The sequence below is a fragment of the Thamnophis elegans genome, chromosome 4 (assembly GCF_009769535.1).
Source record: "Thamnophis elegans isolate rThaEle1 chromosome 4, rThaEle1.pri, whole genome shotgun sequence".
Lineage (NCBI taxonomy): Eukaryota > Metazoa > Chordata > Lepidosauria > Squamata > Colubridae > Thamnophis > Thamnophis elegans.
In genome coordinates, this window is record NC_045544.1 from 41,015,446 (window position 1) to 41,033,610 (window position 18,165).

At 39.7% G+C, this 18,165-nt stretch overlaps 1 protein-coding gene across 5 annotated transcripts in view; it reads right to left on the minus strand.

Moving 5' to 3' along the window:
- Positions 1-17,146, minus strand: part of PTPRK (protein tyrosine phosphatase receptor type K) — a 434,312-nt gene extending 417,166 nt beyond the window's left edge. For all 5 annotated transcript variants that reach the window (XM_032215027.1, XM_032215025.1, XM_032215026.1 and 2 more), the window contains exon 1: positions 13,065-17,146. In XM_032215027.1, coding sequence (XP_032070918.1) covers positions 13,065-13,167 — 103 coding nt within the window. In that variant the 5' untranslated portion in view covers positions 13,168-17,146. The remainder of the gene's footprint in view (positions 1-13,064) is intronic.
- Positions 17,147-18,165: the final 1,019 nt, after the last annotated feature.

Here is an 18,165-nt window from a genome sequence, read left to right on the forward strand (position 1 = left end):
AATCTTCCAAGTCCAAGCCTTGCTATTAATAACAGCCCTGTACTAGATATTTTGTTTATCGTTTGATTACTCTATTTTTTTCTCAAAAATGTGCAAGAATACTTAAAGGTGCACATTTCTTAACAAGGCTAGCTATATCTCAATTAAGAAAAATGTTACAATGCTGAATAAATACACTTCAGTGGCTGTTTCCATAGCAAAATTTATGGCTGAGTCACAACTTTGTCTTAGCTCTAACATTTCATTTATTCTAAAACATACTGCACAAATGCTTATTTCACAATAACAAACACAGATTAAGTGCAACTGAAGCCAGGCACATGGTTTGATATGACCAAAAGATGGGCATAAATATATAAGGTCAGTCCTTCATTTATCAACCCAGATATATATCAACTCTTGGTTGGAGAAGTATTGTGATGCAATATGTCCAGGAAAGGGGTGTGTGGTGTACTAAATAATGCAGCAAGTTCCTAGGCAAGAAGGGAAGAAAGGAGCATAATCTGGGAAGGGAGGGGAAAGAAGAGATAGCACAATCCTGAGCTGGATTGTGGGAAGAGAAAGAGAAGAGAAAGGATAACCACTCCCTAGAATTGCCAAGCATATATACAGTCGCTTGGGGTTGTAGATTTAGTAGTGTAGATTTAGTCTAGCAAGATTCTGTCTATAAGGTATAAACAAATAAAGAACTGAACTTTGGCCAGATTGTTTTGCTATGCTTGACAGGTATTCAGTAAATGGAAAAGCTAGTTTCTTGGTGATCTGTGCCTGGATCAAAGCTTGTATGTCAAGTCCCCAGGGCAGAAGTATTTCAGATGAGGGAGGGTGGGAGGCAGGAAAAAAAACTAAAAACAGCAATAGCAGCAAATAGTAGAGAAAGAAAAGAGCTTGGGAAGTTTGGGGGTGGGCAGACCAATTGTATGGTATCACCAACTTTGTCCTTAGCTTCAAACATTGGTTATAAAATTCCTGCCTCTTCCAATGTGCCTGCCAATGGTATGTGAGAAATACTTTGAGAGACAGGGTGAAGAAATGTTACCTAGGGAACAGCCAGATAAGAGAGAACATGTCTGCAGCTGCATAATGGATAGAGAAAAACAGTCAGAATGGATCTTTCCTAGATTCTCATACAATAAAGAAGATGTCAGGAGATTTGTATTTTCAGACCCACAAAGTTTTATTAATGTAGCCTTACAATGAAGTAGAATTAGCTCATCTAGTTGTATTTCCTGTCTGATTTACCTGGGATAGCTAACAGGGTCTCTTTCACCTACATCCCATTAGTTTCCACCACTTCCTCTGTCTTTTAAGTGAAGCATTAGAGGAAGTTAGGAAAGTGAGCTACGAGAAAGACCAATTGACAGGCTGCCAAGTGTGTTCTGCAGAGGAAGAGGGAAAAAAGGGTAAGCTTTATAAGACTCTTCTAGGTTTTTGTCTTGGCCACAATCAACATCAATCAAGAAACCAGGTTTCAGCTATGTCAAGCAACAGCCTGCCTGGAACAGTTCAGCAAAACTCACAAATTGCAATATGTTTGTTTTGCTTTGGAAACAAATTGCATTTTCTGTTTCATACACAATCCTGCCCTTAATTTTATTCAGTTTAGGTTCTAATTGCATTTATAAGATTTATATGGCTTCCCATCCAGTGGGCACACAATTCTGGGATGCTTACAATAATAAAAAAAGAAGCAAAAACAAAAACAAAAAAGGCATAAAGACTTTAGACCAGTAATGGCTAATTTTTTTGTCATCGCATACCCATAATGCAATGTGTGTGCAGGGACCCCTCCCTGCATCCCATTTTAAGCCTGAAAGGCTCCTGCACCAACCTGAAAGCCAAAACAGGAGGTGGAGCGTTGCACGAGCTCCCAAAATGCAATGCAAGTGCTCCCTGTGCTCCCTGCCCCCCACGCATGCGTGGCAGAGACCCAAAGACCAGCTGGCCGGCGGGAGGCAAACACACATGTGAGGTAGAGCTGGGCTGGGGCGACAGCTGGCGTGCCCACAGAGAGAGCTCTGCGTGCAACCTGTGGCATGTGTGGCATGGGTTCACTATCATGGTTTTAGGCCACTATTGTAATCACCATTGCCTCAATGAAACAGCATAGTGTAATAAGACAATCACTAGTATTTAATGACAAGCACTCCCATTCAGGTAAAATATACTGTTGTTGTAACAATTGTTTTAATACATGCTTATCCAATGCAAGTTTGTGCATGCAGAGTCCTCTTTAGAAGGAGTTTTACAATTAAGATAAGAATCAGGGAGAGAGAAATAAGCCAACATTTTGAACTGGTAAATACAGCAGAAAGGTTAAGAAGGTGTCATGGATGTTCTAATGACTATCACGGATAGAGATAAATCTACCCATAAAAGGGTAACACAAAACATTCATTTATTAGAAAACTAACATGAAATGAAGCTCTCTGTATAATTCCAATGCCCTTTTTTTCTAAGCAGGTAGGCAACTTTTCAAAGCTTTAGGCTGTAGCCACCACTTTCTTAATTTGCATATTTGGAGCTCAGAAATATTACAAGAAATTTTAAAAAAATGTTGGAGGCTGACTCCTCTTTCCTTGTAATGTACCAGTTTCAAGGGCCATATGATGCGCTTCAGATCCAGAAGGTACATCAGAGTTCAGCACCTGTCAGTGACTCATTAAGACAGCTGCAGCTTATTCTAGAATAGGACAACAACTGCTTACAAAACCTTTTCACATCAGCTTCGCTCTGCTGGAAAAGGATGCAGCTGATTTAATGGGTTGCCAACAGATGCCACTTGCATATCCTAAAGCAAATTCCTGGAATCAAATCACTTCTAGTCTTATCAGTTTCCTATTTAATAAGGATAAAAACTCTTTAGAGTTTATAGCTCTCGCATCCTTGATAGTTACATGCTTTCTTGATAATAAGATGGGGTGAAAAACAAATTGTTTAGTCACCTTCCCACTGTCATTCTAGTCTACAGTCCTGGAATTCCCTCATAATCTCCAATCAAGATGTAATTTTGCTATCTCTTTACTACTACAACAGATGTCCCTATTATACAGGTGGCCTTGTGACTTGGTTTGCTGCCATGTGGATCCAGACTATTTGAGGTACTAGTTTAAGATTTAAAATTATTGTATTTGGTAACTAGTTTAATTCACCCATATTTTACCAAATGCTTGGAGGTTCCCAATCAAGTATTAAAACATAAAAAAAAATTCCTAAAAAATAATATTTATGCTAATAATCTAACATAGGTAAAATGTATTAATACATTTGTATTAATGTATTTTGTTCCATGATCTCTTTAAGATCTCTTTTTCAAACCTCAGGGGGGGAAATGGATTTAAATGCAAAAATAAAACAATGAGGAAAAAACCTGCATATTTGTTGCTATATACATTATTAAAACCTTGAAATCTTAACTCCAGATTGAGAGTATCTGCTGTAGCCCTTCCACTTTTACACATATGTCCACATGGCAGAGGGGAGACTCAACATGATGTGGAAGCTAAAGGGCTGGACCAAAAGTGCATAAGCCTGGAAAGAGTCATGGCTGCTTTAATTAGTCAAATAAGAGATGTTATACATGCACTCCCATCATTCCAAAGCACCTTCTTTTAAATGGTTTGCATAGTTTTACAAGAGAATGCACAGATGAGTAACTCTGCTCTACCATGTCACTAGACAACTCATGAGCCATTGAGTCATTCTTCTTTCCCTATACAGTATAAAGGTAAAGGTAAAGATTCCCCTTGCACATATGTGCTAGTTGTTCCTGACTCTAGAGGGCACTGCTCATCTCTGTTTCAAAGCCAAAGAATCAGCATTGTCCAAAGACATTTACGTGGTGATGTGGCCGGCATGACTAAATGCCAAATGCGCACAGAACACTGTTTCCTTCCCACCAAAGGTGGTTCCTATTTTTCTACTTGCATTTTTACGTGTTTTCAAACTGCTAGGTTGGCAGAAGCTGGCACAAGTAAGGAGAGCTCACTACAGAGGAGGAAGAGGTTTCAATTAAGCTTTGCTGGGCAGCCAGGAGGGTAGCTGAAACATTTCCAGCCCTCTATACTATACGGCGCCGAACTGGTGACTTTTCTGGTCGACAAGCTCAGAGTCTTAGCCACTGAGCCACTGCATCCCTCCATATAGTATAGGGGGCTGGAAATGTTTCAGCTACCCTCTTGGCTGCCCAGCAAAGCCTAATTGAAACCTCTTCCTCCTCTGATCCATGAAACTACCTACCAGTTTTCTGGGGGAGGAGGAAGAGAACAAAAGGAGTCATAAACTGCAAGGCAAACTGAACCCCCACTTCCCATGCCACTATGTCACCAAGGGCCCCCTGTCTTCAGGGATGAATAGGACTCATCCATGGACTGCCAACACTCACCCACCCCTCCACCAGCAGTCATCCAAAGTGTTTCCTTGTTCTTCCCTCATCAGCAACCTTCATTAAACAATTTCAAATTACAGCATTAGTTCATCACCAATCAGAGCCCAGAGGGAGGTGGGGAAAAGAATAAGGCTGTGCCCCTTCCATCTTCTCTTGCACCATGCAACCTAAAGAGTTCTGGGTAGTGGCGGTGCTAAAATGGCCACAATGTTGCCAAATATCAATATATCAATATATCAGTATATCATCAATATATCATCAATATATCAATATACCAAATATCAATCCCATGGGAGTCATTCATCTTAGATTTGGATACATTGTGTAAGTTAGCCCATTTGTCATTCATTGGTTTAAAAAAATATTCTATGATAATTATTTCTACCAAAGATTGTAGGTTGGAATTGAAAGTTAGAAAATATCAAATAGACATGAAGTTTTAGCAATATAGAGAAATTGCAATATGAAATATAGCAATTCAAGTATACTTCAAAGAAATATTTATAGTGAAACAAAGAAGTAATATAAAAATAGCATTGGAAGAAACAGGTTCAAAAAAAGTACGGAGTGAATCAAAGATAAATGCTGCACCTCTATCTACTGGAAAAAGGTGAAGCTAAAATCAAAATTGGAGGTCAAAATACAAACAGACTGAGATATGTAGATAGCATCACTTTGTTAGCTGAAAAGAATGAGACTTGGAAGAAATAATTATAAAAGTTATAAGGGAAAAGGAAAAATTCTAGGTTACTGAGAAATATTAAGGAAACAAAGATAATGTCAAATAGCAAGCTCAGTGAACTTTCAGTTCATAACAAAGAACTGGAGGTAGCAGATAATTTTCTTTTCTTCAGGTCAAGAATAAAGAGATAGGCTACATGCTAGAGACATAAAGAAGTGATTAATTCTAAGGAGGAAGGCAGTAACAAATTTAGACAAAATCATGAATGATATTTCTATGACAACAAAGATAAGAATAGTTAATGCAATGTTTTTTTCCAGCAATAAATTATAACTTGGAAAGGTGGAAACGGAGAAAAAGCAGGAGAAATAAGATAAGATGCTTTTGAATTATGGATTTACAGACAGTTATTAAGAGTCCCATGAACTGCAAGAAGAGTTAATTTATGAACCAAATTTTTAAAAATGCAGTTCTTCTGAAGCAGTGAAGAATAAGCAAAGACTCACACTTCAAATATGTGATGCAAGCCAATTATGGACTTTATTGGCAAAGGAAATCAAAGAGTGGAAGCCAATGTACAGTAGATAGATAGGAACAATGTAGACATAGCTTGGTATAGTGGTTAAAGCACCAGGCTAAAAATTAGAAGACTGCATTCCCATCTTAGATATGAAGTCAGCTGGGTGGCTTTGGGCCAGTCATTTGGTCTCAATCCCAGAATGATTCAAAGGCAAAATAAAAATAAAAAGGAAAAGAGCAAAGAGATTACTGGAATATGCAGAAAAGAAAGGTATGTTATTACCATGTAAGACGTTGACTATTTGAATTCACATTATTTTAGCAACTGCAATTCCTCTGTTCAAATAAAGAAATAGAAAAAATAACACAAATGCACAATGCCCAAAATAAAACAAAAATTTCAATAAAATCAAATATGAAAAGTAATCACATTTACTCTTTCTGAGCAAAGATCTTAAACTTTCCGAATCATCAAGGATGGAAAAGAAAAAAGGGAAACACTGTATTTGTATGTATGGGATCAAAAAGATTAGAGGAATGTTCCTGGAAGAGCCATAATTTGTTACTGCAAGATGCTGGACATTTGTGTATAACATCATCAGATGTCAAAGTAGGACTCAGTGGCACCAAACTAACTTGATTCTTAAGTAACACGGCTTTGGCTAACTCTTAAGGCCAGAATGCCAAACTCTTTTTTTTTTTCAGTAAGTGAAAAATATAAAAGTGCATTCTATTTATTTGGCTGTGGTTAAATGCTTGAAAGGTTAACTCTTTCAGTGAGCCTGTGTTTGATTTTCAACTACAAGCAGTCACTGTTTAATGTCCACTCATTCAGAAACCATTCAAAGAGCTATGAGGGCATAGAATGAGGGGGACTTACAAATGGTCCTTGAAGTTACAGCAATTATAGTGTCTCCACAATCACATGATTGGATTCAAGCACTTGGCAACCAGCCCACAAATACAATCACAACATTGCAGTGTCCTGTGGTCACATGCTCACAAACTGGTGATCTTCACTGTTGGCTTTTGACAAGCCAAGCCAATAGGCTAGCCGGCAATTAGTTGCAAATGGCAATCACATACTGCACATGCTCCAGGATTCACTGATGACAACGAAGACTGACAGAACTACTGTCATAAGTCAGGATGGTCATGTGATGTGTTGTTTAATATGGAATTCCTGGTCCCAACTATCATTGGTAAGCAAGTACTACCTATATAGGTAGTTCTTATTTGGCAGCTGCCTCGAATAGTGACTATTTGCAAATACAACAGTAATAAATAGTAGTAAAACAATAATCTTCTGATAAATGTGCCCATTTATGTCCAAATTTCTGTGCTGGTAACAATACATGCCAGTGAAACACTAGAATACTGCACAAGAGAACTTTGTCTAAAGAAGATGCCTCTTTCTCTCTCCCTCTCTGTCACATTATTTGCTTAGCAATCATTTAATTGAAATTAATTGCTCAATGAGGACTACTTTTATCATGTTATGTGAACCCAATGTCACAATTGAAACAATGGCTTAAAGGTAAAGTTTCCGCTCGAATATATGTGCTAGTCATTCCCAACTCTAGGAGGTGCTGCTCATCTCCGTTTCAAAGCTGAAGAGCCAGCACTGTCCGAAGACTTTTTCGTGGTCATGTGGCCAGCATGACTAAATGCCAAAGGCACATGGAATGTTGTTACCTTTCACCAAAGGTGGTTCCTATTTTTTCTACTTGCATTTTTTTACGTATTTTTGAACTGCTAGGTTGGCAGAAGCTGGGACAAGCAACGCAAGCTCATTCCGTTACACTAGGGATTCGAACTGCTGAACTGCCAACTTTTCTGATCAACAAGCTCAGCGTCTTGGCCACTGAGCTACCATGTTCTTTTAACAATGGTTTAGGGCTTAGTATAACATAAGCTGAAACAATTGAAGCTTATTCAATAATGATTAAGCAAACCATGATTTAACATGTGTGAATCAAATTATATAGAGGCCACATGTACACTATTCTCCATAATTTATCAGTAACTAATCCAGGTGATCCATTCTGATTGGTTTAGATAAACCTTATGGGTCACATGACATTGCCCACTTCCTCCTCTACTCCTCAAAAGGCTTGCTAAAGGATCAGGCTGAGAATGTTTTATTCCATAAGCTTCCTTTTATTTCATTACTTAGGGGACAAGCTTTTGTGATCATAGAGAACACAAGTGTGTTTGTAATCAACTGAATTGACTATTCTAGTAACAGTGAGCATATGTGCAGTTATCAACATATTGCCAATTTTATGAAATGGACCTGGTATCAGATACAAGCTAAAAAATAGAGGAGTTAAAAAGGTCATTACCCAGTGATAAGATCAAATTTATCACTTATTATCATCAAGTGTTAGTGTTTCATTTAAAGACCACTGAATAGACCAACGTCAAAATCAGCTGGCAGAAACTTTCCTTTTTTTAAGCACAGTGACCAGATTTCAATTGTCTTAAGTTTTATTTGCTTAGAAAATCCTATATTAGAACTTGCCAAACTAGATCATATTGTTTCTAATTAAACTCACTTTCCCCAGTAAAATTACCGGTAGAATTATATGTGTTTTACACTTATTTAAAATCTACTATTGTGTCTGGTTTCAGATTAATTAGTAAAAAAAATTACATTACTAATAAGAGATTGGTTCTGGAGTAAGTTCTTTCACAAATGGTAAGATTTTTAAGGGTATTATTTTACATATTTTCTGATATCTTGATCAGTTTTATTAAGATGGAATATTAAATTGTGCTAAGTCAGTGCATGGATTTTCCTGATATTGACCAAGCTGTTATTTGGAGATTCGAAGACTTTATATAATTATTCCCTTCAGTGCCCACTTCAAAATATTCTAAGAATCCACCTGGGAAATACTATTTCTCAGTTAAAAAGTTTGACAAAAATATAATAAAAGTGAGAAACCTGTCCCCAAAGAACAGCAATGATCTTTCATTTCCACCAATTAAAAGAATAAGCTCCTCCAACGTCTATGGTGCTTTGGATCATGCATATATAAATCATATAGGACAGATCTAACATACAATAATGACTGTAAAATCTATTTTCAAACCATGAATCACTCATCAAGTTCAGCTATATTCTTCTCAAGAGAGAATAGTATATACCAACAAGTGAAACAGGTTATTTTGAGTATCCAAAATAACTCCAAGACAAAAACATTATGGATAGAATCTTTCCAAAACAAAAGAATTGAGTATGATCAATGGTCATTGAATATTACATTACAGTTAGCAAAAGCGTAACGTAGGATAATAAACAGCTGGAATTTTGAAGAACATTCTTGAGGTGGAATTTCTACCTGTTAATTGATACCACCTATCTAGATGGAAGGCTAGGTGAATAATTCACAGGAAAAAAAGATCACGTTCAAATATTTTCCCATTTTTAAATTTTCTCCTCTCCTGTTAGATAGTGGCCCCTGTTCTCTGACAATCCCAGTAATCGGTACCATTTCATCTTGCCTTATCTCTAATTTCTTGTCTGTACTCATACAATGGCTCAGCAGTTAAGACATTGAGCTTGTCAGCTGGAAAGCCAACAGCCGATGTTGGAGACCCAAGCACTGTGCAACAGGATGAACTCCTCGGTTCCTGCCAACCTATCATTTCGAAAGTGTGCAAATGCAGATAGATAAATAGGTACCACTTTGGTGGGGAGATAACATGGCTCCATGATATCATGCTGGCCACATGACCATGGAAATGTGTTCACTGGCTCAATGGCCTTGAAACTGAGATAAGCACTGCCCCCTAAAGTCAGATACAACTAGGAGTAAAAGACACAGGGAAGCTTTACCTTTTTATTCACACTAAATATCTCTGAAGAGAAACTGATGACGGGAGAAAGCCATTTGGAAAAGGGCCAATTTCACAGAATCTTGTGAACTATATTTAGGGCCAGAACCCATACAGTCTCCTACACAATCTAATTTTTAAAAAGCAGTATTATGTTTTTATGCTACTTCTGAATAATATTGCTTCTATGCCAACAAATGATTCGGGAATTAAACTAAAGACTATAATACAATTTCAATTAAAGTGCTCACATCACTGAGCTACTGAAGGCATTGCTGACATTATTAAAAATGTTAATTAAATGATGATCAGGACAGTCAACATTTACACGGAATCTGATAAATTTAAACACAGAGCTCTAGACAAGAATGAGAATGAACTCCTTATAATCAGATGAAGGGAATTACTATGTAAAAACTTCATGACAAATGTATATTTACATTTTCATAATCATACACAACACTAGGTATATTTATACGTCGCTTATCCAATTGTCTATTCAAGACAATATTGAGGATAATTTTTCATGAAATAACAAAGTTGGAATAAAAAGGGAATCCTGTTGTGTTTTATTGTCTTTTGTTCCATATTTATTAGATAAATAATTGTTTCCCTGAATTGATTTACAGCAACCCTAGGTCTTTGGTTTGAGACATCAGCCCATTTTTTAACAATATGTATAACAAAATTGAAGAAAATACATGACACAAAATTATAGAGGGTTTCTTCAGCTCAAATTATGCTGTATATCCTAAACTCAAGAAAAACCTAGTCTTGCACTGCTGCAGTTTGTGGCATCTCTCAAAATCATATCTTTTTCTTCAAACTTAGAAGTCTGTATTAATAAATGGCCAGCTGACAGCATTTCAATCTGATTGTCAGATATCTGAAGTCAAGGTTAGATAGCGTTTAATACTGAGAATCAAGCAATACCAGAAAAATCTGTCCAATTTATTGTAGTGATCTATTCTTTTAAAAAATAGGACAGTTCAAGAGGCTGCTGGCAGTTAATTTAATTCCTGTCCTATCGCAGGTGGTCTGTGAATCACCCACTAAGAATCCTTTCATTTGTGTGTGTGTCTGTTTTCCTCCTGTCACCACACCTAATAAAATTCCATGATACTGATGTAACCTTGGTCCCTTATTCTACATTCTACGCTACAAAGAATGATATACTTGTAGAATATGCAGTTATCATAACTTTCCTTTGGGAAAGAGTATGTAAGAAAACAAGAACTGAAATACAAAGAGCAGCAACAGAATGTGGAAATGAAAGCTAGCCATACACACCACAGATTTAACTGCATTGAAAGGGATATATCTAAAAAAAATTAAATTGCCTGATTAAATGATCAGATTAAAAACGGCACGCGATTGAGCATAGCAAGTAAGATAAAGAAAGCATGTAACTTTAAGGCAAATGCAGAATACATTCTCCCTTTGTCTTTGACTGAATATAACACAACAAAACTACTGGCACTAAAAAAAAAAGTTTTGCATTGTGGGCTTTTTTTAATGGAATGGAAATAGCTCAAATGTTACCAGAATATTGACAAAATGTGCATAAGACCTTTTATTTATATTTGTTAAAAACACACTTCATAAATATCTTTCCAACATAGCAATCCACAGCCAACCGTTTCAAAACTTTGTTTCGGGATTTCAGTCTTTGCAAACATTTGGGAGAGAGAAAACTTATTTCAAAATTCAATTTATAAAACGTTGCTTGTGTTTATTAGACACAATAAACCTAACTCAGAAAAAAGCTCCCTTGAAATCAATGGAGTTGAGTGGCATAAGAATCCTGTCATCTCCAACTTTCTGTCTACAGAAAAGACTGCACATTAGGACAGCCTGTTTCTCTGATCTTACATACAAAACACAAGGAAGAGTGTCAGAGGTCAAACACTCTCAGTAGGTTCTAAAATGAATCTGTATTGGGGAGGAAACTTGCAAATGTGTTCTTTTTTACGAGTACTAAAATCGAACGGCTGCTTTTCCGTCCAGACAAAAGGATACGGTTACAGCCAGTACCGTTTCTGGGATGTATATAATAGGCACCATCCCTTGAACTGGGCAAGCAGGTTTTTTGGGACTTTCAGCATTTCGTTCTGTAGCTGTCAACTTGCATTCCTGTTCTCTTCCCCCCCCCCCCCTCCAACCACCCCAAAGCCTTCAGATGACTTTCTCCTTGGCGCTTAATCACCGGTTTTTTTTCCAGAAACAAAGGCGAGGCTGAAAGGCGCTCGCCAACCAGAACACATGCCAAGTTGTTCTGAACGTCTGCGCAGGGGGAGCCTGCGCGTCCAAAAGCCATTCTACCCGCGGGAAGTCGCTTCCCCCGAGATCACCTCCCTCGGGCCAAAAGTTAGCCCGGCAGTAAAGTCAACAGAAGAAAGGAGGAATCGGCCCGTCGCTGTTGGGTGCAGCTTGTTTGCTTTAGGAAAAAAAAAGCCTGACAACCGCGCCAAAGTATTAACTCTTTCACGGCTGTTTCTCCCTTCCTCTGAAAGGGAAAGGGGCTGCTAAAACGACCCGAGGAGGGGACGGTAAGGCGGTGACTTGAAGCACTCGTACCTTCCCTTCAAAACTCAGTTTATACAAAGCAAAGCTACACTGAGTGTTAACAGCAGAGTTGTTCCTCCTCGGGCTTCTTTCCAGTTTAGATACAAAGAAGTTAGAGAAAGCTTCCGGAAAAACTTAAGAGGATTCCTTTTGTTCCTCTCTCTCTCTCTCTCTCTCTCTCTCTCTCTCTCTCTCTGTCTGTGTGTGTGTGTGTGTGTGTGTGTGTGTGTGTCGCGATCATGCACAATTCAGTCGTCGTCCCCTCCCAAAGCGCCCCCATCTCTACTAACAAAGGCGAGGAGACATTCCGAAACGTAACCAGCCAAGGCTATGTCAACAGGATCTGGGCAATTGACCAGGCGAGAGGTCGACGATTGGCGTGAGAAGCCGAATATGTGCCGCCTCTGGGAAGCCTGGTGGATTTCTGCCCCGAGAGCAGCGGGTCGGATTCGAGAATCTAATGGGCCCCCTTCAAACTCTATGGCTCTTCCCTTTCCCCCCTCCCCCGTCCAGTTCCAAAATGCAAAAACTCCACAGTGATTTTTTTTTTTTTACACAAAGAGCCCCATCCCGAAGCCGCCAGTGTCAGCCAGAGCGATTTGAGGAAAGGGCGAACGAAAGTCGACCACGCTTTTCCAAGGGTCCCTTTCTCCCTCTCGAACGCCTCAAGGTGCCGAAGGTGAGATTCTTGGAAGGAAGGCACCGCAGCGTTCCGCTTCCTCCAACCTCCGAAGCTACTCAAGAGGGAGAAGCCCCGAACGGCGACCCTTTTTCGGGGAAGGGGGGGACCTCTTCGTTGCAAGCATGAGGCTGCCGGACACCCCCCTTCCCGAATCTGAGGAATGTTGCGGAATCATCCGGGAAAGAAGACCCCCCCTTCTCTAATGGGACCCTTTCCTCGGTACAACCTCCACCACCTCCCCTCTCTTCCAACCGGTGGGGAGCTCTTCGAACCCCAAAGGTTTCCCGGGCACCCAGCGGGAGAAGCCAAGAGAGGCATAGGAGGAGGCGGTCCCCTTTCTTCCCCCCATAGAAACGGGACGCCTATGGCACGGAGCAAGTCCTTACCTGCCGAGAACTGGCCACGAGCTACTCCCAGGAAGGCAGCCGAGGGCGCGACGAAGGAGACGATCGCCGCCAGTAAGCCGAGGGCTCCAGCCTCCGGGGCCATCGCGACTTTGGATAACTTTATACCAGGAGTCTCTTGCTCAGGCGGTCCCTGCCCAGAACCGAGAGGGAAACCTCTCGCCTTCCCGGAGTCTCCTGTTGCCTGGTCGGGAAAGGAAGGAAAGAAAGAAGGGAAAGGCAACAGTTTTTTTTTCCCTTTCTCTTCTTTGCTGGCGGTGAGGCGATGATCTTCTTTCCCCCCCCACCCTCCCCGCCCCTTCCGGGCGCAAAAGCTCAAGCCAGGCGCTGGTGGCTGGTGCGATCGCGGCTGCACTCTTACTCCATCGGAGTTACTTTGCTGAGCCGCGAAAGGAGGAGCTGTGAAGCGCTCGCTCGGCGCGCCTCCGTTTCTTAGCGCCTCGGCCGCGGGAATGAGGAACTCATTTCGACAGGGAGCCCATCATAGACCCGTTAGAGCGGAGCCGCCAGCGCCTCCTGCCGCCCGCTCTCAGGAAGAGAAGACGTTCCAGCTCTCTCGCGCGCTCTCAGCCTCAGCTGTAAGAGCGTTAAGATTCAAGCTCCGGTTTCCTGTCCGCCGTGGCTGCGTTTTGATGCTTATGTGTTGGGAAAGGGAAGAGAAGAAAGAAGAGAGAAGAAGGAGCTTTTTTATTTAAAAAAAAAAAAGAAGTGGAGGATGTGAGGAGGGCGTTACGTTTCCTAATTTTCTCCGCGGCATTCGAAAAGGAATCCCAAGCACACTTTTTCCTTGAGGCGGCCAGACACGTACATACAAAAGCCAGGTGCCCGGATCCCGCTCGGGTTTCCGCGAGGTCTGCTTTTCATTCCAGCCAGCGCTTCACCAGTTGACAAACATGCGGTCTCCCAAGGTTGAGATCGCGGGTGGCCCGAGGGCCGAGTCCCCGCTTTCTCACCTGTGACTGGTTTCAAGCTCGTGAGGTGGCTAGCCCTCCAGGCGAGGTTGAACAACAACATCTGTCCTAAAGCAGCGCTTTAGCTTTGCTAGAAGGCAGTTTCCCCGCTGCCTCAGCATCGGCTGGGAAACGCCACAGGTGCAGCTCGGCCCATGACTTCATAGCAGCGAAGCTGCACCTGTTGAACCGCCTCCTGTTCTGACCACCTGTTAAGGGCAACTGCGACTGCCCTTTGAGCCAAACCGTACTAGGCGCTGAGCTCCGGCCAGGGAAGTTTAGTCGATCTCCGAGCGTACTCGAAAAAAGATTCTGCCCTTCGCCGACGGCGGCAGCGCGCTAAAATTCCCATTAAAAGACGCAACAATTGTACCGTATTTTAGAATACAGGGCAATCGGAGAAGGGGGAAGCAGGTGGAGTGTGTGTGTATGGAAGCCAAACAAAAAGAGCACTGAGTGGTTTTTTTTAATTTTTGGTGCGGAAGTTCCAGTTTGAAATATAGGGCACCTGAGAAAATAAAGCCTATTGTGTGCCTAACACTGAAACTATCACCGCGCTGAAAGAGTACTTAACTGACAAGTAGAGTTACAAAATAAGCGCCCGGTTGGAAGGAAATGTTGAATTAAGGTTTTTTTAAAAAATAATAATAATAATCCCCCTCACCCCAGGTATATACATCTACGGGCAATCTTGACAGAATCGTTCTCTTGGTTTAACTAGGTTTGCTAGCGTAAAATAAATAAAACTAATAGCCTCTATGTGGTGTGCTAAAAGTGTTATAGCTGTGATAAATACTGTAACTGGGGTGTAACCTAAGTATAAACGGAACAGGCCTTGCTAGACGATTTTGAATTTATGTATATATTTAAAAAACAAACAAACAAAAGAAAATAGTCCTAATGCATGTGGCAGTTCAACTAAATCTGGCTGAAACTGTTTTGGAGTTAAGTCAGTTCAGATTCTGGAGGCAACCATGTTATGAAAATGCAAGTGTTCTTAATTTCTGAGCAAATATGTTTAGATTTCATCTTAAAGCTATGATCCTGTATGCATCTGCTATGGTGTAAGAATTATATCTGGTTACACTGCATTGCGTTCCATTTCTGGCTGGACAACCCTAACTACATAGCTCCTACAAGATTGCTAGATTTTTCCTCTGCCCTTTGCTCAACAAGAGATTGGTGCTTTCTCAAAAGACTGAAAATGAATCTCAGAAAATGAGTGTTTTCAATGGTGAGATTGACCCTTTGTCTTTATTCGATAACCTTTTAAAAATGGAAACTTGAATCCCACAGAGAAATTGCTCTCAAACTGGATTCACAAACACGGCCATCTGTGTATGTGTCTGGGGGGAAGCAAGTATTAACATGTATGCCATGAGACCATCATGCAAATTGCTGTATAACATTTGCCATCATCATGCAACTCAAATTTTGGACTGATACAAATTACACAATTTGCACTCTTTGTATGGTTACATTGAAGTACATGTGATGCCAATGTGCTTTGCTCCAGATGCATAAGTCCCCAAATTGTACAAAGCCATAATATGTTTTTGTTTAATTTTGGCTTACTATATTGTGTGAATTCTCCCTCTGTGACTTGTAATCCATGTTTCATAAATGTAGTGCAAATTTATATAACAAACCATGACTAAATCCAAATCAATTAGTCCAGGGTGTAAACCTAGATCCAATCTTTAAGGTTAAGACTTAGTGCTATTGAAGTAAGCAAATTTTTTGCACTTTTTTTCCTATTTCCTCCTTTAGCATCTGGCCAGCTAAAAGGGTTTAGTAAACTAGGAAGTTTATCCACATATTTAAAAATATATGTATTGATCCTAATAAAAGTACTGCCAAGTGATAGATTTTTTTAAAAAAAATCATTCCCTGGAAATCTTATTTCATTACTTTAGACGCCACCTAGTAGACATTCAAGTGTTTCTACTACAGTGATTTGTATAGCATAACAGCTGATTTGTGAAAAATCATGTTCAATAGGTTCTACTCAGTTTCATTAGCCTATAAATGCTTCTCAAATTGCTTCATTAATTAAAATGAGAAAAATTGGTGTTTCACTTAAATATAAAAGCAAATTTTCGTCTTCCCAGCAGAACAGCTGGAATTTCTTTGCTCTGAGTTTTGCTATTTGTGCCATGTTTGGGTGGGATTTTTTTTTCTTTTCTGTTTTTTAAAACTTATATTCTCCTTTTTTCATGAAATTTTGATGAAATATTTTTATTTTTCCTTCCTAGTTCTGCAAAGGAGAGGAATGTATTGCGTGGTTTTAACTATTTAAGTTTAATTGTTGGTTAGCAAGGGGAAAAAAAATCAGTAGGGTCATCTTACATGTGAATGAAATTTACTTTTAAAGCTACTATTTGAATTTCCATGTAACCACTCTCTAAAGCCCAAGGGGACTGCAAGTTGTATTTCACCTGAATGCCTATTGTAGGACTATTACAGTGGAAGGATTACAGTTCATATAAGATCTTATAACTTTAGAAATGAGTCTTTTTGTAGTGATAGTTGCCTGAGGCATTATCTGCCTAGAGATTTGGACCTGTAAATAGATCTAGCAAAATAGTGAGTAGTGCCTCTTTTTGTTAAGGAAAAATAACAAAACAACCTTATTCTTGAGTTGATTCTACAGATTAACAACTGTATTGTCTATTGACTTTTAAAAACTAGCTAAGGAAAGGACTAAATACTATTCTAAATGTACATGCATCCAGGTGAATGGGACATACCCTTCTTCTCATTCTGTATTTCTTTTATAGAAAACAATGTGCTATATTGCTTTTCAATGAAAAAAAGTTAGAATTGAGAAAATGGCAAAGTAACAGGCCCTATGCAGAGTCTTCAGATAACAGTTGGCTATTATAAATCTGATGGTACGGCAGTGAAGGTTGGAGAAGCTATGAAAGTGATCACAGTTTTACTTCCATCTGGGCTCTGCCTATCTATTTGTGAATAAGTACACATATTGCCCAATGCAGCTAAGTATCTACTGTCATGCCAAAATAAACCAAAACTAGAAAAACACTGTGCCTCTGAAATCTGACACTGCTCAAAAACTGTTCATGGGCCAGCATCATCATCATCATCATCATCATCATCATCATCATCATCATCATCATCATCATTATTATTATTATTATTATTGTACAATTGTATCACAGCAGCCAGTTGTTTCGCCGGATTTGGCATTGGTTACTAGTCGGGCCCCACCCAGGGGCCTAGGACGTCGTAATGTATTTTCGTAATATGCGTGCAGATCCAAGCAGTGCGGCTTTTTGCATTTGACTGATGGTGATTTTGTCAATTTTTAACTGTTTTAAATGTAATTCCAGTGCTTTTGGTATAGCACCCAGTGTGCCAATTACCACTGGAATTATCACTGCTGGTTTGTGCCATAGTTGTTGAATTTCAATTTTTAAGTCCTGGTATCTTGTGATTTTTTCATGTTCCTTCTCGGCGCCCCTGCTATCACCTGGTATTGCGATGTCTATGATTGTGACCTTATTTTTCTCAACCAGTGTGATGTCTGGTGTATTATGCGCCAGTATTTTGTCGGTTTGTATACGGAAATCCCACAAGATCTTGACCATCTGATTTTCGGTGACTTTTTCAGGCTGATGTTCCCACCAGTTTGTTGCTGTTTTAATATTATAATTTTTGCACAAATTCCAATGGATCATTTGTGCTACTGAATTGTGCCGCAATTTATAATCAGTCTGCGTGGTTTTTTTACAGCAGCTGAGTATGTGATCAACAGTTTCATCAGCTTCTTTGCAAAGTCTGCATTTGGCATCATCAGAGGATTTTTCGATTTTGGCCTTGATGGCATTTGTGCAGATAGCTTGTTCTTGCGCAGCCAGGATTAGTGACTCTGTTTCTTTCTTTAATGTACCTGTTGTTAACCATAACCAAGTTTGTTCACTGTCCACTTTATCTTATATTTTTTCCAGAAATTGGCCATGCAGTGCTTAGTTCTGCCAACTCTCCATTCTTGATTTTATCACATCTTTTCTGTATTCTTGTTTCGTCTGTTGGGCCTTCAGTAGATTTTTGTTCTTTACTTCGATTAATAGATGTTCTTGACTTTCTTTTAAATAATCAGCCAGTGCATG